At 48.7% G+C, this 23,612-nt stretch overlaps 2 protein-coding genes across 3 annotated transcripts; one reads left to right on the top strand and one right to left on the bottom strand.

Annotated features, from left to right (window-relative positions):
- The first annotated feature begins 790 nt into the window (after positions 1–790).
- On the top strand, positions 791–4,950 carry arsh (arylsulfatase H). Of its 2 annotated transcripts, none has more exons than XM_084689913.1 (12): positions 791–874; positions 1,157–1,280; positions 1,409–1,558; positions 1,893–2,014; positions 2,136–2,258; positions 2,429–2,631; positions 2,711–2,931; positions 3,067–3,203; positions 3,321–3,440; positions 3,539–3,698; positions 3,809–3,930; positions 4,238–4,950. In XM_084689913.1, the coding sequence occupies exons 2-12, from the start codon at positions 1,258–1,260 to the stop codon at positions 4,630–4,632; spliced, it is 1,776 nt and encodes a 591-aa protein (XP_084546039.1). In that variant the 5' UTR covers positions 791–874; positions 1,157–1,257; the 3' UTR covers positions 4,633–4,950. The 2 variants fall into 2 exon arrangements, with proteins under 2 accessions (XP_084546039.1, XP_084546040.1); XM_084689914.1 differs by having other exon boundaries at positions 820–874; positions 1,171–1,280.
- Positions 4,951–11,987: 7,037 nt separating this feature from the next.
- On the bottom strand, positions 11,988–23,300 carry LOC146233787 (matrix-remodeling-associated protein 5-like). The gene is made up of 10 exons (XM_084688465.1): positions 23,128–23,300; positions 22,909–23,038; positions 22,476–22,714; positions 22,232–22,383; positions 19,945–22,098; positions 19,618–19,632; positions 16,732–19,233; positions 15,779–16,565; positions 15,281–15,427; positions 11,988–15,180 (listed from the first exon to the last, which is right to left on the bottom strand). The coding sequence occupies exons 1-10, from the start codon at positions 23,298–23,300 to the stop codon at positions 13,152–13,154; spliced, it is 8,328 nt and encodes a 2,775-aa protein (XP_084544591.1). The 3' UTR covers positions 11,988–13,151.
- Positions 23,301–23,612: the final 312 nt, after the last annotated feature.

Genomic DNA, 23,612 nt, shown 5'->3' with positions numbered 1-23,612 from the left:
TTATCTTTCTCTAGTCCAGTAGCAGGGGGTGGTGGCAGACAAAGAAGAGTAATTGACAAAAAATTGTTATTGTGCATTTTGAATTTATGTGTGTGTGATTTATATCTCTTGGCACTTATTGTTTCATCTGTTTAATTTCTTTTTGAATTGTGTAAATAACATTGAAAAGGTGAATAAAGAAGATATGAGAGGGGGGAACCTGTGTGTCTGATCTGAGTTCTAGTGTTGCTATAGCTTGATGTCTTCGTCAAACTGTGTTATGCACAGAAACAGAAACCTGAGCTGTCAGGTTAATCCAGATTTGATTAGTGCTGGGATTCGCACACATTAATTGCATACATTCACACCCTCTCTCACTCTCTCTGACACAAACACACTTTAACACACACATGCATTCACAAACACAAAATAATGTGCGGAAAACCCACTTGGAGTGATTCGTAGTAATTGATGATGACACATTTAGAGCCAGAGGGATAAATGACTAAATCAACAGGTATCGATGGGAAATTTTCCAAATCTCAACTATCAGCCACACCTGCAATCTCACGCTGATAAAATTCATGGGAATATTTGATTGAAGCTCAAATGACAAACAATGACTCTACTGTCATGCTTGCATGACTCACACTTACAGGATGAAATAAACGGGGTCAAATGCATATAATCTTTCCCATGTGGTCTTCTTTATTCAGCCTACACTGTAGACTAAACCATAACTAACCCCCTTTTCAGATTGGGTAACTCAGCTTTACCAGATTCCTCCCTTTGACTAGCATTACCACCATTACGGTAAAAAAAAAAAAGGCCGACGTCAGTGCCCAAGCAGTGTGGCATTTATCAACTTTGATTCTCGTCATTGTGGCAGAAGGAGGTACGTTATGATAAGATGTGGACATTTACAGACTGAAACCACGTTGTGAAAAAGTGAACATTTAGAGGGTCTTCCCTATTAAACTTGGGATATGTTAACTTGCACATAATGATGCAATCCGATACTTAACTAGTTCGCTCCAATTTACTTAGTCAACCTCGATTCAGGAAGACGTCTTGCTTGAACTCTGGACACTCACATCAACAAGGCTAATGTTTAATTTACTGTCTGTAAATTAGTTGACCAGTGCAGCGAAATGTGCAATGTGAAATATTTGTGAAGCAATTCTTCGTCAGGTCCTGACTGCCATGAATTGAGTTTCGAGGGAGTTATACAACCCGACTACTTTACTAAGCCAGAGATCTGGACGACATCAGGACGTAATGGAGCTCAAAGGCCTTCCGAGGTAGAAATACTAAGAAAATACCGTATTCTAAGTCTGTTGTAACATAACTCTCACTGCTAGTTTATGAATGATCACCAGTGTGGATTGTACTTTAACCACTCTTCTTCCTAACCGTTATCCTTCCACAGGATCCGCCCACAGATGTCCCTGCTACTGCTCCTTGTCACATTTAGCGATTTCACTCAGGCAGATGTTGTCAGAAAACCCAACTTCGTCCTGATGATGGTCGATGATCTGGGGATTGGGGATGTGGGTTGCTATGGCAATGACACTATCAGGTATACCTGGAAATTTGGATCCTTGCTGTCACTGACAGAACCAACTAAAGACGTTCTACTTGAATATCTTCTCCTCCTTATCATTCCTCTCCTCTTAGTTTCTCCTTCTCTTCTCCTGTGTGTCTCTTTGTATTCCTGACTTAACTACTCTTTACTACTCACTTTGTACTGCTCTCTTGTACCCCCTTTACAATAATCCTATACTTCAGGTGTCACACACCAGGGATAGTCCAGAAACCCAGTCTCCATCAAAAACGAGTAGAACTTGGGCAATCTCTCTTTCTTTCTCTCTCTCCCCTCTTTCTGTTTCTGCGTCTCTCCCTCTGCTTCCCAGGACCCCTCACATAGATCGTTTGGCAGAGGAGGGGGTGAAGCTGACTCAGCACATTTCTGCTGCTCCTCTCTGCACCCCTAGCAGGGCTGCCTTCATGACTGGACGCTATGCTCTACGCTCAGGTAACACACACACACATACACTCTATTCTCTGTTGTTGTAACCTACTGTTACCTGACTGTTGTTACCTTGCTGTTACTCTGTGCTGCTGCTGTTGTTGTTGTTGTTGTACGTGTGTACCAGGCCTGGGCAGCACAGGTCGTGTACAGGTGTTGCTGTTCTTGGCGGGTTCGGGGGGGCTGCCGCCTACTGAAACCACCTTTGCCAAGAGACTGCAGGAGCAAGGATACACCACTGGCCTCGTGGGTAAGAAACTCTGGAGATGGACATGTTTGTGAAAAGGGATCATGTTAATAGGTTGTTTTGTTTTAGTAAGGACATTTTTTTTGTTGATGGGTTGTTAGCAGTTAAGGATAAGGAAGTGTTTTTTTGGTTTGTTTTGTTAAAAAAACAACAACATGTATCTGTGTGTGTAGGTAAGTGGCACCTGGGAGTAAACTGCAAGTATAGAGGGGACAACTGCCACCACCCCAACAACCATGGCTTTGACTTCTTCTATGGTTTGCCCTTCACACTATTTAACGACTGTCTACCTGGTGCCGGGCATGACGTCCTGGCTGACCTGCAGGACACACTCTGGCAGCTGTCACTGCTGGGGGGGCTGGCCCTTCTCACTCTGGTGGGTGGCAGGGAGAGAGAGAGAAAGTGTGTGTGCGTGTGTTTGTTTGTGTGTCTTACCCCTCCGTGTCCCATTCCAGGTGTGTGTGCACGCCAGTGGCCTGCTGGATGTCAGTATGTGGGTGATCCTAGCCTTAAGCTCTCTCAGTATGATGGCGTTCATGGTGTGGTTCGTGCCCTTTAAACTCCTGCCCACTTGGAACTGCATCATCATGAGAAACCAGGAAGTGGTGGAGCAGCCCATGAACTTGGACACCCTGCCCCAGAAGCTGCTGGGAGAGGCCCAGGGATTCATAGAGAGGTAAGATGCCTTCTCTAAACATGCCACATCTACAATCAGTCAAAACATTTAGTCTAAAACTACAAGCACCATTTAATTTGCGCATTCTATGCAGATTGTCATGTCACTTCCTGTTGTGTGACGTTTTGACCCCAGAAACGCAGACCGCCCCTTCCTGTTGTTCCTGTCACTAGCCCATGTGCACACCCCCATGTTCTCTACTCCTGCCTTCAAAGGACACAGCCGCCACGGTAGCTATGGAGACAATGTTGAGGAGATGGACTGGATCATTGGTGAGAGAATAGAGGATTCAGTGACATAATAGTGAAATGCAGAAGTAATATAATAGATCATCTCTATTTTTTCTTTTATTCAGCAATTACATTACACTTAACATATCGGATTCCCAGGTCAGGTAACTGAGATGGTGGATAGTTTGGGGCTGGCCAGCAACACTCTTATGTACTTCACCTCCGACCATGGAGGACACATAGAGGATGAACATGGAGGCTGGAACGGAATATACAAAGGTAAACGCCTCACACATGCATACACACACACACACACACACACACGTGTTCTAAATTAAAATACTCTAATAAGCCATTACAGCAACTCCCCTTCCCAGGGGGTAAGGCAATGGCGGGCTGGGAAGGTGGCATCCGAGTACCAGGCATATTTCGCTGGCCTGGCAGGCTGCCGGCGGGGAAGGCAGTAGACGAGCCCACCAGCCTCATGGATCTGTATCCCACCCTGATCAATCTTGCCGAGGCAACGCCCTCAGACAGGTAGGCACATGTGGCCGAGTGGTCCCACTGTCCTCCAGATGACAAAACAAACAAGGAAATGGCATCGAACACGTTTTTGTTTGTTTGTTGACATGAGTTGTCTTTCCCAGGCTGCTGGACGGTTATGATCTGATGCCTTTGCTGGAGGGGAGGACGAGGCGTTCAGAACACGAGTTCATGTTCCATTACTGTGGGGTCTACCTCAACGCTGTGCGCTGGCACCCGCCTGGAAGTGAGTACTGACGCACACACCATACACAGGTAGATTGTTGTAGTCCTGTTGTTGGTGTTAAAACCAAGGCCGTAGCCATGGAGTCAACATTGGGGGGGACAAAATATTTTTGTAATTATAGTTTCGGACAGCGTGCGTGGTTGCCTGTTGTAGCGTAGCACATTTATATTTTTATTTCAATACATTGGGGGGGGGGGGGGGACATTTTGACCAGATTTGAATATTGGGGGGGATGTGTCCCCCCCAATATATATATTATGATTATGGCCTTGGTTAAAACATGCGCACGTCTCCTGTGTGCCTGCAGGTGACTCCATCTTCAAGGCACATTTCTTCACCCCCAACTTCTCCCCCTCTGGTGCCGGTGGCTGCTATAACACCAAGGTGTGTCTCTGTCACGGAGATCAAGTGACCCACCATGACCCCCCTCTCTTGTTTGACCTCCACACCGATCCCTCAGAGACACGTCCCTTGACTCCAGCCAGCGAGCCTCGCTACGCTGAGGTCTTGGAACAAACCGCCAAAGCAGTGGAGCATCACAGCAGAACCATCACACACTCTCCTCCACCGGCACACACACATACATCTGACCCAGCCCCTAGCCAGCTGTCCTGGGAGAAGATCCTGTGGAGACCTTGGCTTCAGCCCTGCTGTGGATCCTTTCCCTTTTGTGGCTGTACAGAGAACTCTACACAAGGTTGACCTAACACATTCACTTTCACTGACATAACACACACACGCATACATACATTTCTGTCTCCGCCAAGCCAGGGTGTGCCTCTGTTGCAGGGAACAGTTCAACATTCCTCAGCTGTGAAGTGAAAGATGAAACTATTTAATTGTTGTTGTGTTTTAACTAGAGAAGTTGCATATATACCCAGAAAAAGGGTTTCAAGTTGAACCTTTTTCTAGTGGGGTTTTTTGTACAATAAGATTTTTGGGGTGAGAAGTCTTGATATCAACCACACCTAAAATGTAATTTGTGACAGGACCATTTGATAAAGGAAAAAACAAATTGTGTCTGCACTGTCATTTTTAAAATGTACTTTTTGCTGTTCTCTTCGGTGTTCCCTCCGCTCCTTCCCTTTCACATATGGACATGGTGGCTTAAGCACAGCATTATCCACCTCATTGTTTTTACTTGTACATCCAGTTCGACCTTTAATAATGAAAGCTTGGCATCTCTGGAATGTTACAGTGTGCAGCCTTTCTGCTTTCTGCTGTGTCAGGGCTGGAGTATTGATGACTGTGCTGTGGCTTAGTCACCAGCAGGGGGCAGGGCAGCCATGCACTCCATGATGAGAAGACAGTTATCAACACAAATATGAGTACTGGGCATTTATTGTCTCCAACACTCACCTGGTATTAAGTGTTTCTTGGGTCAAATGTGTGTCTCATGGTTCATGAAGGTAGTGTAGTCAGTGTGTTTTGTTGGACAATGGACAGCTTGTCTGATCTGTATGGAGCCATCCTCCTTGCAGGAACATTCTGGAAGAGACTCAGACAGACGGTATACAGTCAACCTTCAGATGCATGCTAAGCCTTCAGTACTGGGGGAAGCTGATCCTCTTGATCCTCCGTAGATCACTGTCTATAATTATACCTTTTACAACAATTTTAGGCAAAATGGTTTCAAAATCTGTTATGTTAGCAGGTTAGTAGGTCTCAGGTCAGTTTTGTCTTTTTCTTCTGTTATGGTGGATCCCAGATCAGTGTGTCTGAAAATGTACCTCCTCCTCAGAGTCTCTGGCTTTGACTGCACCAATGACTGAAATACTGATTCATCTGTTTGTGGTGCTCAAAAAAGCTATGGTAAAGGTCACTGGCTCTTTAAGCCATAAAGCATCTTTATGGACTTGTTTTCCCGGTCTGTTCCATACATAAACCTGGCATGACAACCCAGAGAAGCAACATTGCTTCCATATATGCTGGATATGCAGAAGAGCTTTAGAGGGAAAGGGAAGCTTAGGTAGAATCCTATCTCCATGATGGTTTCTGTCAGGTCTGACTCTGGGAGTCACTGTGGCAGCAGAGTGGGGACTGTGATTGATCATCAACAAGTGACTGAGAAGTACAGATAGGCTGGATGCATCCTATCAGACTTTTTGACTACCTTGCTACTTTTATGGTCAGAGCTTTCAGTAACGTGATTGAGGTCATTTCATTGGAAACCATTTAGTTTTAGTACGAGATATCTCAATTGACCATATACTGTCCATGCTTGGCCTTTATGTATGGTACGTATGGCCTTTGTTGGTCGTTCGGTATGGTTTGCTTGTAATCAGTACGGTGTATTTGGGATAATGGAACCTATAAGTAGTTCATGGTTGTGATTTCCATTGAGAGCTGTTGCCATGTGGACACAGTCACCTCCCCCTTTTCCTACACACACACACACACACACACACACACACACACACACACACACACACACACATGCATAGCACATAGTCTTTGTATGCATGGGCACTGTATTGCACGAAAGACAAAGGATAGAATTAAAGTGAAAGAGAGAGAGAAAGACAGAGAGGGTGGGGGCACTTTACTTTCAGAAACCACAGTTGTGGTCAGCCAGTAGCCAGGCCCATTTTAAAACCACAATTTATAAACATCATTATGAACCACAACTTTCTTGTTTTAAACTCATTACAAACCACAATTAAACCAGTGTGGTGAGCAACTGAATCCTGTTTTTGTCAGACCTTAGATAGCATTATAATGTGTAACCACTGTAAAGTCAGGCATGTGAACAGGTTGGCTCTTTCAGTGATGTGTGATTAGCACTGAACGTTAACTCAGCTAACAGTACCCCACTGTACTCTAAGATGTTCATGAGTAGAGTTATTTTTTGGTCGTTGTGGAGGGGTTTGTTGGCAGTAAAGCTTTTAAAGAGAATGTGTTTTTGTGTGTGTCTGTGCGTTTGCAGGGGTTACACTGGTTGAATTGTTCCCTTTTGAGAAAGCTCAAGGGGAATATCATTGTCTCTGCTGGAGAGCTTTCACTTGCTCACACACACACAGCTTACACAGATTTACAGTACTTTTACAGCGAGTTGTCAATTCAGTTATGAAGAAGAGAATGATTTGTGGATTTTGTAGTATTTTGTGGTTGGAGTATGTCATGAAGCATTTTTGAGAGGACACAATCGCGTTTTGCTGTGAACTGTGGTGGTTGTCGAAAAGAGTTGTTTGTGTGTTTGACGAGCGATCCATCTGGTCAACATTACCATGCTCCTTACAGGGGATATGGCTCCAGGCAGGGCATGTGGCACTGACAGTGTCACAGACAGACACACACACACAGACATACACACACAAATACACACTTCTTTCTCTTTGGACCCCCTCCTCCCCCCACCCCCACCCCCCCACCCCTCATGCCCCCCTGCTGGCAGTAAGCCCATTATAAGTACTCACACCCTCTGGCACAGGAAGTGTTTACAGAGGTGGGGTGTGATGAGGGGCAGATAACTAGGCTAATGTTAGCCTGGCTGGAGCTCGCACCTACTCACATGGTGCATGGAATCCTAGTCCCTTACTCCCTCACACATACAAACGCACACCCCTCTGAAGGCCTCCGGAAACACATCAGAGTTGGCTGTAATGTGTCTAGATTAAAGATCATTAAGTCACCACATCTAGGACCCACAGTTTTACTTAAAAAGATCTTCAAGGGTTGCACACACACATGTTTAAACCATGCAATGACTTGCCTTAATTTCTTTCCAGCTGCAATTATGTGTTGTTTACATACATGTCAGCCATGGTCTATAAACCCCTGGGTTGTTTTGAGACTTGTTGCAGCTTGGACCATGTCTGAGTTTTACACAGAGGTCTCTACTGCTGGTACGGACAGTGTACTGACCAGTGAAGAGTTAGTGGGCCTATGTGAGACTCTTCTGTCAATGACAAAGGATCTGAGGTCCTGTGTTGCAGACCCAGGTCTTCACTCGAGAGTCCTCTCTGAATTCAAAAGGCTCTATTAATTGCTCCTGTGTGAAGCAATTTTATTTGATTGTGTGAAGGACAAATATATTTCGTTTGTTAGGCTAAAATATGCTTTATACCCCTCTCAACGTCCACCCCCTCCTCCTCCACACACACACACACACACAAACACACACACACACACCATAACTCTCGACATCAAAGCTGAGCCAGGGTGATGTCATGGTCTAAAAGCCGCTGTATCAGGTAAGAAACATCCTGGAAGTTATCAATGAACAAGTTGCCTTTCGGAAGTTTCCAGAGGACCACAGACCTCAGACAAAAATAACACCTAGGCTGTTCTTGCACCCCACCAGACCCATAATTGGGCAAGACTATAACCCTGACCTAGATCCAACTAATGTCTGTCTGCTAGCTGGTCTGGGGATGCATCCTATATGGTAGCTGTAAGGGTGAACAACTGTGGCCCTATTAAGATTAGTCACTATTAATCACTATTAAGATATCAGTTACACAGCTGTCGTATCAACCTGAGTTAACCGAGTTTTGGGTCTAAGGCATGAAAGTGGGGGGTGAGTGTAAGAGAGGTCAAAGAGAGTTACTGAAGGGAGAGGTCTGTTTGAAAGCCAGAGGGGAGGAGAGATGTTGAGAGGAGGAGAAGGTCAGGTCAAAATGCAGGTATGTCCAATGAGAAACAGGAGCACGAATGACAAGAGACTCAGTCAAACAGTCTCAGGAGAGATAGGAATGGATGTAACGGAAATAAATGGAGGGATGGAGAGGGAGAAACGTGAGGGAGCAGTGATGAGAGAGCAGGAAAAGAGGGATGAAGGAACAGTTTAGAAAAGAGAGGTGATGAGGTCATACAGTTATGAAACCCAGAGGCAGATGTAGGTCACCCCCACAGAGTGGCGATTGACACCAACCTCCCCCTTCAGCTCGTCACTCCTCTCGCCCTCCCTCCGTTTCTCCCTTCGGTGATTTAGGGCAGGGAGCACACCTGTTTCTGGGTGATAATGGGAGAACACACAGGAATGTGACTATGGAGAAGTGTGGCATACTTTTCTTTACTGCTATGGCAAAGTTTCACATTTAACAGTCCCCAAATGACTTTTTTGTTGTTGTTGAGGATATACAACTCCCTTTCATTTGTAGCAGTACTCCATCTATGTGGTGTTGTAGTGTGCCAGATTTACAGTACATTTCCCTTCCATAGACATCCCTACAATAAAAAGCAAGGATTGAGAATAAGATCTTTGGTTCGAAAGCCACTTGGCCATCATGACTGTCTACACAGTGATTTTGATATTCCCACTGTGCGTGTGTGTGCGTGTGTGTGTAGTTAAAGGCTCCTTGAATCTCCTACACTTCTGACCCTCCAAAGGACAGTAGCGTCTTTTTCTTGAATCATTTCTCCGCGGTTTGGCGTCTCAATATTATTGTTGAGGTTGAATGTCCTCACCAGGGAGAGAAGGTTTAGTAACATTAGATATATTAAGTTGGGATTGGAAGAAAACATGGCCTCAGCACTGTGGAGGTAACAGTGAAACATTGCACAAGAGTACCAGCCCCCCCCCCCCTCCCCCGACTCGTGCTAACTCACGGTGGACGGAATGAACTTCTACCTGAGCAGAATAACGGACCCCTCCCCCACATGTCTGGGTCTTTCTGACGAACAGGACAGTGAATTTCTCTGAGGCCTGGCGGGTCCAGGAGGGGGATTCTGCTCCTTCCAGATGTTTCCAGCGGGAGAGGAGGACAGCTCAGTAATAGCTACCAGAACTGGGACACAAGCAGTACGTTAGGCCATAGGACCCCACCCAACCGATCCCCCAGATGCCCATTCCACACCCCCCAGTTCCGAAACAAAGCCCAGACCATGTCCAGATTTGGCCCCTATATCTCTCCAACCCTCCGCCCACTTCTATTGTCTCCCCCTTACCAACCCACCACTGATCCAGACCATCCAGTCTGACTCATCAACTCATATATAGCAGCTCTATCTGTGCCACACACTGACGCACACACACCAATCAGGGGCCAGAGAGTGTCCTGAAATGCCTGCCTCCATCAAATACACGTATAACCAAGACAATCTCTCTCTCTCTCTCTCTCTCTCTCTCTCTCTCTCTCTCTCTCTCTCTCTCTCTCTCTCTCTCTCTCTTTGTCATTGTCTATGACATACACACACTCACACACAAGCACACAATCAGACATGCTCTCAGTGCTCCTACATGAGTGGTCAAACACAATCAGGACCTATCTTCTCTCAGTAAGGTTTTCCACTCTCTCTTTTTGTTGCTATCTGTCTTTGAATAGCACTGATCTATCTCTGCCTGCACTGTCACTGACACGAAACAGATGGCTCCTTTGTCTCCTTCTAACCTCTCATGCTCTCATGATATTCAGATGGACAGACATATTGATCAAGTCAACAACATACGCTAATGAATTCCAGCGAGTTTATCTCTATATTGTAAACAATGTCATAATAAATGCACACAGCAGAAAACCTTGTTTCATGTCATTGAATAATGACTTGAGTTATGGCATTCCCTGTGCTGCTGTAGTCTTTAGTACTGAGACACAGAAATAGAGAAATAGAAAGGGAAAAATCGGGTGCATATGTTTCCATTTGGGCCCTTCTGTCAGACCTGACGTCTTAAATGTGGTTCACAATTTATGTCCACGTTTACCCAGAATTCTCCCCTCCCCCCGCAGAGTCATTTACTCACACTTACATTTATAAGAAATCTCTGAGGATGCCTGCTGTGTGCGTGTGTGCGTGCGTATGTTTATACTGTATGTCAAAGCATGTCCATGCTTGTGTACTGCGTGTGTGCATGTGTGTTTAGACAGTTAGCATGGGTAGCGGTCTTGTCTAATCACAGCCTGTCTGACATGCATCCTCCTGATGACAGAAGACTTGTACTAACTGGATGCCTCAGGCCATCAGTCCCACAGAGCTTTGATCTTCTAAAGTACAGTATGTTGATTTGCAAGTTTAAAAGTGTCATTGCAGCATGTTTGAGATTTCCTGTGGGTCTGTATTGATTTGGTTTCCAGTGAGCTTAGTGGAAACTAGGGCAGAGCACATATGACTCAGCCTTCCCCCTGAGGGGGATCCACCCAACACTGCTGAGTAACAGTCCCTTTCTACACCACTGCACTACTTAAAGAGATATCGCGGTCTTAAATCATGTGTTCTTCATAACCAGCGTCTTAATTACTTGATGTCCAAAAGTGTTTTCCCTGGTGGTGGTGGTGGTGGGGACGGGGAGGGTTGAAGTGTGTGATATGACCTGGATTACATTCTCCTCTCCAATAGTGGAGTTTTTCAGGAACTTAGTCAGTGATCCTGAGCAGAAACCGGGATGCTGGAGTGCACTGTTTGGATGACGGCATCCAACTCCAGCTGTCCATAATCTTTATCTGGCATGCTCTCCCAACAACCTGCTGGCTCTGAGAGGAGAGAGATGGGGAGGAGAGACAGGGCGTGTGCGAACGATGGATCCTCAGAAATCTCATTACTGTAAGGGGTGTTTTGACTGCGGAAGGTGTTTTGACTGACTGACATATTGATGCGCTGTCAAATTCTGTGTCATCTGTTGGTATCCTGAGATCAGATCAGCAGGGTGGACCAAGGAGTTTGTTGGGTCCATGATCTTGTCACCATCTGGATTACCATGGATACTCAGCCATGTCTGAGGACCATACAGTGTGAGCCCACGCCAAAACAAATGACGCACTTATCTTATTCCCCCGGGTCTAGTCTGGTCACGTGTGAGCAGGATGTCTCATCAGTATTCTCGACCTCCCTACCAAGAGCTCACGCTTCTCCTCTCCTTGATATTTTACAGCACATATGCTGGGCAATAATGTGAGAATGTTGCTCGGGCGTTTATTGAAGGGGCTTGTTTCCAGGAAATCTTCAGATAGACAGAGTGAAGTGGGCAGCCAGACATCTCTTCTAAACGGAAGGACATGTTGTGATGTCATCAGCTCTCTCACACACGCACTTTTGACTCACATAAGTATCGGTTAGTATTTGACTTTGGTATTTTAACTGTCAACAAACCACAGTGACTTGACTGAATTCCTTTTGTCCTTTATTTATAAAATGAAGCTACTGAAAATAAACCAACATTTATAGACGACTACTAAGAGAACAGCCACAGGCACAAAATAACACCACTTTACATCTGGGTCTTTACAAGACAAATAATTTAAGAGAGATGAAAACATAAAAGGAATATTCATGAAAACATGATCTGTACCAGCTTTCATTTGGTTACAAAAAAGACTTGGACGAGCATTCAAATCACAAGCACATCAAAAGCTGTAATTAATACAAATATCATGCTTCAAAAGACTTGGCTAGAATGAGGTTTATATTATACATATGAGAAATATACATTCTGCATGGGTGGACATCTGGGTTGGTCCCACAGAGAGAAAACTAGAGATCTGGAACTAAGATGTAACCACACATGCACTGGGACACTTTACCCTTGTGTTGAAGAGCTGATGTGCATTTACCCAAGAAGTCAGTCTATCTTCAGTTAATGGTAAAGAATTGAGTTGTGAGGAGACCAAGCCGATTGCACCACTACTAAGCTGAAGCATCGTTATATACAGTTATGTTATTTCCTTACGTGGGATTATATGGTTTATGTTAACAGTTAGTTTGGTTCCCTGAAGTCACTTGAGATGAACAGGTTCATGAGCACCATTTGAACTAAGTTCGTTTTGTAGCTTGACACCCATTTAATCCCTCTGGTCACAATAACACAATAGTGGGACTGATTATATGCTGAAGGCTTGAACAACCAAACAGAACAACACAGCTAGACAAGACACGTAGATGTTTAAGTGGAGAGCTCATTACAATGGAAGGATTTCATACATGTCATACACAACAAATATGATTACACGCTTATCCACTTTACCACAAAGCCCAGACACACAATGTGATGATGACTGAAGCCTGAGGATCAGTGAGTGGAATGATGACATAATGGCAGAATGGTACGAGCTGTGCACTGACTGCCTTTTCCATCCCCTGTTTGATATATATTGTATATGTTTATAAGACATTTTACCTCAACATTTTAGTCTTTCTGTTGTTGATCAGTATTTCTACACTTAGTTTGCAGTTTCTGTGGGCATGAAGGACACTGTCTCTATGTAAGATGTGGAAAAGTGACAGCAAAGATTACAGGTGCATGTGTGTGTGTTGTGCATGTGTGAAAATGGTGTGTTTGTGTTGGTGTATCAGATGACATGCAGATAGGTGGCCTTGGTGTCCGTGCCTATGACGTTCCGCGCCGTACATCGGTAGAACCCAGTGTCCCGACTGCTGGGGTTCTGGATGATTAGGGCCCCCTGGGAGCTCAGGTACCGGTTACCATAGACACGAGCCTGACCTGTCACCTGAAGCTGCGACTGGTCAGGCGTCTCCCAGGTGATAGTTGCACGGGGCGTTGCTATGGCGAGGCAGGTAAGCTGCACGGCCACACCGGGTCGGGTGTAGGTCAGGGGGGACGGTCCAGAGGTGATGCGGGGCGGGTAGGCGATGACGATGACTGGCACGGTCAGTACAGACGTGGCGTTCTCATTGGTGGATCGGCAAGAGTAGGATCCACGGTCGTACACAGACGCCTGCAGCACTGTCAGTGTCCCGTCTTCCAGGACTGAGATCCGGCCCGACTCACCTGACTGCCCCCGAGACAGGACCACCCCACTGGGCAGGGTCCAAGAGAGGGTTACCTGGGGAGCCAGGGAGAAACCAGGGACAGGGGGGCAGGGCAGGTGGAGGTTCTCCCCGTTGATGATGCTCACAAGAGAGGCTGTCCTGCTGCTGACCACTACAGGCTGGTCCCTCTCCACTGAATTTGGCACTGGGCCTCTCGGACGAGCTGACTCTGGTAAGACTGATGCAGGTCGCACTGGTGAGACTGGGACCCTTTGTGCAGGTTTTTCTGTAACTAGAGCCCTTGGTGCAGGTCTCTCTGGAAGGCCTGAGACTCTGTGGAGAGCTGTCTCTTGAGCTTCTGAGACCTCCAGGTGGACCTGCAACTTCTCCTCCCCACCTTCAATGCTCACCACACACACCAGCATGCCGGCATCACTCATCCTCACCCCACGCAGCTCCAGTGAGCCATTCCGGTGCACTGTCATCCTGCTGCCATAAAACGGCACTGGAATGACCCCGTTACCAGGAAGTAGCCAGGTCAGGCGGGGGAAGGGGGATTCCTGGGTGGGGCAGGGAAGGAGCACAGTCTGGCCAATCACTGCTTTGTGTCTGGCTGACATCCCAGCACCCCTGTTGACATTAGCTCTACTACTTTGATCACCAGCTTGACTGCTCTCCCCACTCACCCCTCCACTAACTACCCTACTTCCGACTCTGCTATACCCTGCACTGCTCTCAGGTACTCTACCATACCCTGCACTGCTGCCAACCCTACCGCTAACCCCAGTACCACCCCGGCTTGCCCCTTGTCCATTTATAAGTATCTGGGGGTCTCCCCTCCCAGGGCCAGTGAATGTTGGGTAAAGGACCTCCACCTGTAGTCCCACCACTCTGCTGTTCACCCCACCTGCGTTGCTGGCTCTGCAGGTATAGTTTCCTCCGTCACCCCCCCTGGCCCCCTGGATCACCAGAGACCCATCTGACACCACCAGAATACGCTCTGGCCAAGAACCTCGTGTGATCACACGATTGGCAGGGGACAGCCATGTGACAGTGGGGGAAGGTTCCCCTTTGACCCCACAGCGCAGAGTCACTGACCCTCCAGGTCTCACATTGATGACCTCATAGCTGCTTTGACCTGGAAAGGACGGTGGAGAGGGCAGGACTCTCACCCTCACCCTCATCTGGTCCATACCCCCCTGGTTCTCAGCGTAGCAGGTGTACTCCCCTTCTTCCTTCATCCCCACCGCAGACAGGAACAGGGTCCCGTTGTCAAACACCACCAGCCTGCGTGTGCGTCCACCTCGGTCTGCTCCCTGCAACACGCTGTTCACCATGGTTCCATCTGGCAGGCTCCACCTCACGGCCGGGTCTGGCAAACCTGACGCTTGACAGTCCACCTTCAGGGCCTCGCCGTACAAGACCTTCTGATTGGACGGCTGTTTGTACTCTATCTTGGCTGGTTTGGTTACCACGGTGACTCTGAGCAACCTGAAGTCGTCGCCCACTTTGTTGCGTGCTACACATAAATAGTCCCCCCCATCCTTCTCTGTCACCGCCTGGATCGACAGACTGCCGTTAGCGAAGACTTGGATTCGCCGGTCAAAACTGGAACACAAATGGCAACAGACAGCTCAGTTAGTCAGCAGTAATTACTCACATAATCATCTTCCAACAAACAAACACACCGGCATTGGCACACACTCACCTGAAGTTTATGTCTGCTAGTTTTCTGCTGGGGGTTCTCCAGATGACAGTAGGCTGTGGGCTGCCAGAGGTGGAGCAGTGAAGCATCACAGAGCTGCCGTATGTGACTCTACCACTAGGGGGTGAGGTGGAGATAATCTTTGCTTTACTGAGGGGGGAAGAGGGGGAGAAGGGGGATGGGTGGGGGACTTTAGAATTGGTCAGGGGAGGAGAAGGAGACCGAGGGTGAGAGGGAGAACGGGGGGAGTAAGGGGAAAGGGGCGATGAGGGAGACTGAGGAGAGGAAGGTGAGTGAGGCGAAGAGGGAGCAACTCGGGTGTTGTTGAGGGGTGAGGAAGGAGAGAGAGGAGAAGAAGGAGATTGAGGGGAGGCAGGGTAAAGGGGTAAGGAGGGGGAGAATCTAGTGTTGTTGAAAATTGAGGGTGCATGAGGGGATGAGGAAGAGACAATGGGTATTCTGGTCTTGTTGCTGGGAGAGGGAGGAAAGAGGGGGGAGGACTTCCCCGGGATTAGAGGTGTGATTCTCCCTCCAGTCACCTCTACCCTAACTGTTCTTTTGGCGCCTCCCACAGCATTGCTGGCCGTGCATTCATAGCTGCCAGCGTCCTCAAAGATGAGGCTGCGTATGAACAGGGTCCCATTGGGAAAGATGAACAGGTTCCCCCGGAGGAACTGAGAGGGCCGCACCAGCGTACCGTCGGGGATTCGCCAACGCAATGTAGGAGGCGGGGCTCCCCTTGCGGAGCAGTGGGCGTAGAGTGGTAGACCAGCAGGCAGCTTCGTCACCTCTTCTGAGGCCTGCTGGATCACAGGTGGCAACGATGACACGTGCAGACGCACTGACGTGCTTGCTGTTCCTGCTGGATTGGATGCTACACAGCGGTACACTCCCCTGTCACCCGGCAAAACTGCTGAGACACGCAGAGTTCCGTTAAGCTGCAGGTACACCCGTGGAAAGGGGCTAGGGTTAAGGCTGGGGTTAAAGGTCAATGCAGAGCGGTTAGGTAGAACCCAGGAGAGGAGAGGGGCAGGGACTCCATCAGCCTGACACTCCAACTCCACTTCACTTCCTTGGTGTATTGTTATTTCGCGATAATTGGCAAGCTGCATGCGTGGGGGGCGGGTCCACACCTCCAGGGTCAACAGCATCCTGTCCCGGCCCAGTGTATTCTGTGCGCTGCAGATGTACGTCCCCCTGTCCTGCAACTGCACGCTCCGGATGATGAAAGTTCCATTTGGCAGCACCTCGAAACGCTGGCCCCTGGAACCAACGGATATCACTGCTCCTGAGAGAGAGAAAAACAGAGGGCGAGGTTGGAGTCAATCCAATGCAATTATACACTATGCTATCAACAGTGCATGGATACTGTGATTCAAATATTTTAACTGTAATATATTAACTTTTTCTGAGCCAGCAATAGCTAGCGTGTGTATGTGTGTGTGTGTGTATACCTGTTGAAACCTTGGTCCATGTGATTACAGGGGTTGGCTCTCCTGCAGAAGGACAGGGCAACAGAGCTGTGCTTTCGGCTGGGACAGACATGGTGCGGACATGGGGTAGAGCAATACGGGGCCTGGCTCTCAGCAACGGCGGCTGGGGTCCTGGCTGCAAGCCTGGGGACACTGGCAGGGATGGGGAGAAAGGAAATAGTGGTCGATTGCCATGAGAGTCAGGAATAGAGTTCACCCCCAGGTTCGTCCAGACTGGGGGCTGTCTGTCCTGCCCTGTTAACCCAGGACTGGGTTTCTGTGTAGGGTTTGGTAGTCCAGGAATGGGCTTTTCTACGGGGTTTGGTGGCCCAGGACTGGTCTTTTCTCTAGAATGTGGAAGTCCAGGATTGGTCCTCTCTCTGGAGTCTGATAATCCAGGACTGGGCTTCTCTCTAGAGTCTGGCAGTCCAGGAGTGGGCTTCCCTCTAGGTTTTGGAAGCCCAGGACTGGGCTTCTCTTCTGGTTCTGATAGTCCTGAACTGGGCTTCTCTATGAGGTCTGTTAACTCAGAATGAGGCCTCTCTCTAGAGTCTGGCAGCATAGAACTGGGCTGCTGCAGAGAGTCTGGTTGTCCAGGACTGGGCTTCTCTTTAGAGTCTGATAATCCAGGACTGGGTTTCTCTCTGGGGTCTGATAATACAGGACTGGATTTCTCTCTAGAGTCTGATAATCCAGGACTGGGTTTCTCTCTAGAGTCTGATAATCCAGGACTGGGTTTCTCTCTAGAGTCTGATAATCCAGGACTGGGCTTCTCTCTGGGGTCTGATAATACAGGACTGGATTTCTCTCTAGAGTCTGATAATCCAGGACTGGGTTTCTCTCTAGAGTCTGATAATCCAGGACTGGGTTTCTCTCTAGAGTCTGATAATCCAGGACTGGGTTTCTTTCTGGGGTCTGATAATCCAGGACTGGGTTTCTCTCTAAAGTCTGGTAATCCAGGACTTGACTTCTCTCTGGGGTCTGATAGTCCAGGACTGGGTTTCTCTCTGTGTTCTGATAATCCAGGACTGGGTTTCTCTCTAGAGTCTGATAATCCAGGACTGGCCTTCTCTCTAGAGTCTGGTAGTCCAGGACTGGGCTTCTCTCTAGAGTCTGATAATCCAGGACTGGGTTTCTCTCTGGGGTCTGATAATCCAGGACTGGTCTTCTCTCTAGAGTCTGGTTGTCCAGGACTGGGCTTCTCTCTAGAGTCTGATAGTCCAGGACTAGGCTTCTGTCTGGGGTCTGATAATCCAGGACTGGGTTTCTCTCTAGAGTCTGGTTGTCCAAAACTGGGATTCTCTCTAGAGTCTGATAATCCAGGACTGGGTTTCTCCTGGGAGTCTGGTTGTCCAGGACTGGTCTTCTCTCTGGGGTCTGATAATCCAGGACTGGGCTTCTCTCTAGAGTCTGGTTGTCCAAAACTGGGATTCTCTCTAGAGTCTGATAATCCAGGACTGGGTTTCTCCTGGGAGTCTGGTAATCCAGGACTGGGTTTCTCTTTGGGGTCTGATAATCCAGGACTGGGTTTCTCTCCAGAGTCTGGTAGTCCAAGACTGGGCTTTTCTCTAGAGTCTGGTTGTCCAGGACTGAGATTCTCTATAGAGTATGATAAACCATGACTGGGTTTCTCTCTGGGGTCTGATAATCCAGGACTGGGCTTCTCTCTAAAGTCTGGTTGTCCAGGACTGGGCTTCTCTCTGGGGTCTGATAATCCAGGACTGGGCTTCTCTCTAAAGTCTGGTTGTCCAGGACTGGGCTTCTCTCTGGGGTCTGATAATCCAGGACTGGGCTTCTCTCTATAGTCTGGTTGCCCAGGACTGAGCTTCTCTCTATAGTCTGGTTGCCCAGGACTGAGCTTCTCTCTATAGTCTGGTAGTCCAGGACTGGGTTTCTCTCTGGAGTCTGATAGTCCAGGACTGGGTTTCTCTCTAGAGTCTGGTAGTCCGGGACTGGGCTTCTCTCTAGAGTCTGATAATCCAGGACTAGGCTTCTCTCTATAGTCTGGTAGTCCAGGACTGGGTTTCTCTCTGGAGTCTGATAATCCAGGACTGGGCTTCTCTCTATAGTCTGGTAGTCCAGGACTGGGTTTCTCTCTGGAGTCTGATAATCCAGGACTGGGTTTCTCTCTAGAGTCTGGTAGTCCAGGACTGGGCTTCTCTCTAGAGTCTGATAATCCAGGACTGGGCTTCTCTCTAGAGTCTGGTAGTCCAGGACTGGGCTTCTCTCTAGAGTCTGGTAGTCCAGGACTGGGTTTCTCTCTAGAGTCTGATAATCCAGGACTGGGTTTCTCTCTAGAGTCTGGTAGTCCAGGACTGGGTTTCTCTCTAGAGTCTGATAATCCAGGACTGGGCTTCACTCTAGAGTCTGATAATCCAGGACTGATATTCTCTCTATAGTCTGGTAATCCAGGACTGGGTTTATTTCTGGAGTCTGATAATCCAGGACTGGGCTTTTCTCTGGGGATTGGTATTGGTTTCAGTTCTGTAGTGGTGGTCAAAAATGTAGAGGTAAGTGAAAGTGTAGTAGTCATTCCAGTGGAAGGAGCATAGTTAATTGTAGAAGGAGTGCTAGCAGTAACAGTATAAACTGTTTCTGTAGTTAGTAAGGTAGTCGGTTCTGTGGTGGGTTCTGTGGTAGTTGCTGTGATGAGTTGTGTTCTGGGTTCTATTGGCTGATCTGAGGTCAGTTCTAAAATGGATTCTGTGATGTGTTCTGTGTTCACTTCAGTTGTATGTTCTATAGCAGGCTTGGTGGTAGGTTCTGTTCTGGGTTCTGTGGATGATTCTGGTGTTTGTTCTTCAGAGGCTGTAACCTCCTCATGGTCTGGCGTGAGGAAAGTGGGGCCCTGCACTGCTGTGGGCTCACTGTGAAAGGGCTTGACTGTCAGAGAGGGGGAATACACATAGGGTTGGGAAACATCCTTTGTCCGCTCACTTTGTTTACCCATGTGTGTATGTGTGGGAGAGTGTGCCTGTGTGTGTGTGTGTGTATTCTCAGGAATGACTGGGATTTTATCTGCAGAGTTTACTGAGTGAGTCAGCCTGTCTGTGTGTGTCTGGGGTGAAGGGGTAGGAGCAGGGGGATGGATTGTGGGGGAGATGGGGACCGGAGAGGGGGCAGGGGTCTTTGTGTATGTAAAGGTAGGCAGCAGAACAGAGGGTCTAGCGGTGGTTGATTCTGTTGTGGCTCCACCCTGTGGCCCAGCGGTGGTGAGGTCAGGGGTTGCAAGGTCAGGGTTAGCTCGTGCGCCAGGCCTGTTGATGCGTCTCCTTGGACCCAGCCTTCTACGGGTATCCCAAGGCCTTCTGGGCCGTGTGGGAACGGAATTGATGAATGTTCCTTGCCTTGGATTCTGTGGTCTGGTTCTACCTGTATGGACATACTGTTCTCCATTCAATCGACTAATGTCATTAGAACTGGACATGGGCTTGGTGGTCACTGTAGAGGTGGTCATTTCTTTTCCTGTTTCTATCTGTGTATCTGTCTCTTTGTGTGTGCCAGACTTTTTATTTGTGTCTCTGTGGGCATGAACAGCCTGTAAGCCTTCCTCCTGCAGAATGGAATCATCTATTGAGGAACCCTCCGTGGTATCAGCGGAGCCCGTTTGTGACTCTCCCTTCCTTCCTGTTCCTGACTGGCTACTAATTGGCTGTGCAGTAGGTTCCCTGGTGGCATCAGGTCCCACGGTTGGCAGGGTGGCATTTGGGGCAGTTCTGAGACGTATCTTGGCCAGAATATCAGCCCATCTCTGTGGGTCAATCTTATGTTTGGCCATGTTCACCCTCCGCCTGCCTTCCAGCCTGTTCCTCCTCTGCTCCACGGGGGGACCTGTTCTCCGCCCGTGAACTCCACCTGGAACACGCCTGTGTGGGGGACCGGGGTGCCATCTGGTCTGAGGGGGCATAGCCGGTCTGGGACGTTCCCTATTGATGGAGGGGGTTCTCTCCTCCTTTTCCATCTCTTCCTTGTCCCCATATCCAGACCCTTCCCCCTCTAAAGGAGCTGAGGTCCTGGTTGACACCCTAGCTGCCAGCTGAGACATCCTGGGAAATGCCCGCAGTGGTGTGGCCTGGCTTTGGGTTAGAGACAGGTGGGTGGAGAGGGCGTCAACACCATGCTGGTTGACTGCCACACAACGATATTGACCTACATTGCTTCGGCCAGGGAGGGGGAGGGACAGGCTCCCATCTCTCAAAACAAATACCTGTGAAGAGAGGGACCCTTCCGAAACCCCGGCCCATTTCACCACTCGACCGTCAGGCAGGACCCAACTCACTTCTGCTGCCGGCGATCCAGAAGTCTTACACGGCAGACTAACAGACTCCCCAGTCAATCCTATCACAGCAGGAGCTCCCTGTTCTCCTGGGGCAGGGGCAGAGGATTCCTCCACTGCCATGCGTACAGGAAGAACATCCACCTCCTTCCCTACCCGGGCTACACAATGGTACAGTCCGGCATCTGAAAGTTTTACTCTGTGAAAGATCAAACCGGTGCTTAACACCTCGACCCTACCATCTGAGCTATAGGAAGTGGGGGAGAGATGGGATCCATCTGGGAACACCCACTGAAGTTTGGGTTCTGCCGAGCCGAGAACTGGGCAGGCGAGCTCCACCCCGCTGCCTGCCACTGCAGCCAGGGCTGTGGGCGTGTGGTTGGTGGAGATGAGGACCCAGGGGTGAGCTTTGTGTGATGAAACAGAGGCAGACGGGACAGGGTCGGGTTGCGCTGACACGCTGGTGCTGAGGACGAGTTTGACCGTGCGACTCCCAGACTGGGCTCTATCGAGCTGCAGGCTGAGGGCCGGCTGCATCAGCCAGGCGGGGGTGGCTGTGACAGAGGCCCTGACCCCAGTGTGGTAGTAACCCTCCCTCTCTGCAGCCTGTCTGTAGCGGTAGGCTAACCTGGGGGGTTTGCTCAGCATGATCTCTCTATCCAGCCTGACAGCTGTCTCACTGTAGTAGGCCAGCAGCCTCCACACCCTTTCATAGGTTCCCCTCTCCACAGGGCAGTCCATGGAAAGGGAGAGAGACATGGAGAGGGGCATAGAGGAAAGGTCAGCAGGAGTGACGTCAGGAGTTTCTGCAGAATCAGTCACGTTGCAGCTGAGGTCGACAGTGTTTCCTTGTTGGTCAGACAAGGTCAGGGAGGTGTGGCCTAGTTGTTCTCTCCAGGCTTCAATTGGCTGGATCTCACTGTGGTCTTCCTCACGGGGAAGGTCTCTAAGTAGGGAGGAGATTACAGGTGGAGTGCAGGTCAGGTCAGTCTGCTGGATGAGGCCACGCCCTTTCAGGTGATTGGGTGAGTCACAGACCGGACACTGTGGTCCTCCTGGGCATTTCAGCACACCTGGAGGCAAGAGAAAAGTTTTAGAGAATGAGATGGGGAAGGATAAATCAAAACTCACATAAGATTTCAGAACAGGGTTCATTTTCATCAAAAATAATAAAATGTTGTGAATGAACAGTGCTTAGTCAGTCACCTGGGTGTTTGAGGCTCCAGGGTTGTAGCCAAGCCACGCTACAGTCACAGCTCCAAGGGTTGGCCTGCAGTCCCAGAGTCTCCAGCAGGGGTGCTGTGGCCAGGCTGTCCTGGGGGAGACCACTCAGGCTATTGTTGGATATGTCCAGATGTCTGAGGATGGAGGAGATTAAAGGAAAATCTATCATTACAATGATACTTACTCCTTCCTAACTATTCCTTCTTGTTTGTGGTTCTGTTCCTACCTGAGGGTGGAGAGGCAGTAGGTGTGCATCAGAGAGAGGGTGCAGAAGGCCTGGGGGTGGAGCTGGTGCAACTGGTTACCCTGCAGGCGAAGCAAGCGGAGGGCTGGGAGCTGCAGCAGGGCTCGCGGGTGGAGGAACCGCAGACGGTTGTGGTCCAGGTGAAGGCGGAGCACAGAGGAAAGCCCGGAGAAGGATTGGGCGGTGATCTGACTTAACTTGTTGTAGCTCAACTTTAGGACCTGAGGACAAAGTGGAATGAGTTCAGAAGGGTCCAAGAGGTCTCATACTTCACCTTACCAGATGCTGAGACTTTCACCTGATATACCGAACTTTAACACTCAAATGTACAATCTCTCAAAACATTCTGTACGCGGTGCTGCTTCTCCAGGTGTGATGTTCTAACTGCAGGTTAGAAGTCATGGAGTTCCTGTACCTGCAGGGTCCCCAGGTCTCGGAACATTGCGTCTGGAATCTCCTGAATGTCGTTTCCATGGAGCATTAGCAGCTCCAGCCTCTTCAGCCCAGAGAAGGAATGTATCCCAATCCTGCTGATGCTATTAAACCTATTAAGGAGCAGGACCACAATTAGACTACATGTACGAGCATGTGTTTACAGTGTTACTGTAATGCGTGTGTGTGGGTGTCTCCTCACCCCAGGTTGATGTGGCGGGAGTGTTTGGGCAAGCCTGGGGGGATGGAGAGCAGAGAGCGAAAGGTACAGTGGAGCTCTGAGGGCGGGTGGCAGGAGCAGGGTCTGGGGCAAGGCTGTCCTGCAGGCACCGTTGTCACCAACACCAGCAGCAGACCCAGCACAGCCAGGAGCATACTCGCACACCGTCCCATCGTTTCCAAGGATAATATAACACACACTGGGCTCCTCACTGCACAAACACAGATACACGGCAAGCTCACACTGCATGTTGTGGCACATCAACTGTAGTACATCACAGAGAGAGAGAAAAATAATGAGAGAGAGAGAGAGAGAGAGAGAGAGAGAGAGAGAAAGAAAGAAAGAAAGAAAGAAAGAAAGAAAGAAAGAAAGAAAGAAAGAAAGAAAGAAAGACAATGAAAGAGAGAGAAAGAAAGATATGTGATACAATATGATTCAAATAGCTGTCAGTAGTTCTTATTTCTTCA

The sequence above is a fragment of the Hypomesus nipponensis genome, chromosome 23 (assembly GCF_054491055.1).
Source record: "Hypomesus nipponensis isolate SF chromosome 23, ASM5449105v1, whole genome shotgun sequence".
NCBI classification, from domain to species: domain Eukaryota; kingdom Metazoa; phylum Chordata; class Actinopteri; order Osmeriformes; family Osmeridae; genus Hypomesus; species Hypomesus nipponensis.
This window is presented reverse-complemented; position numbering and strand designations above follow the sequence as displayed.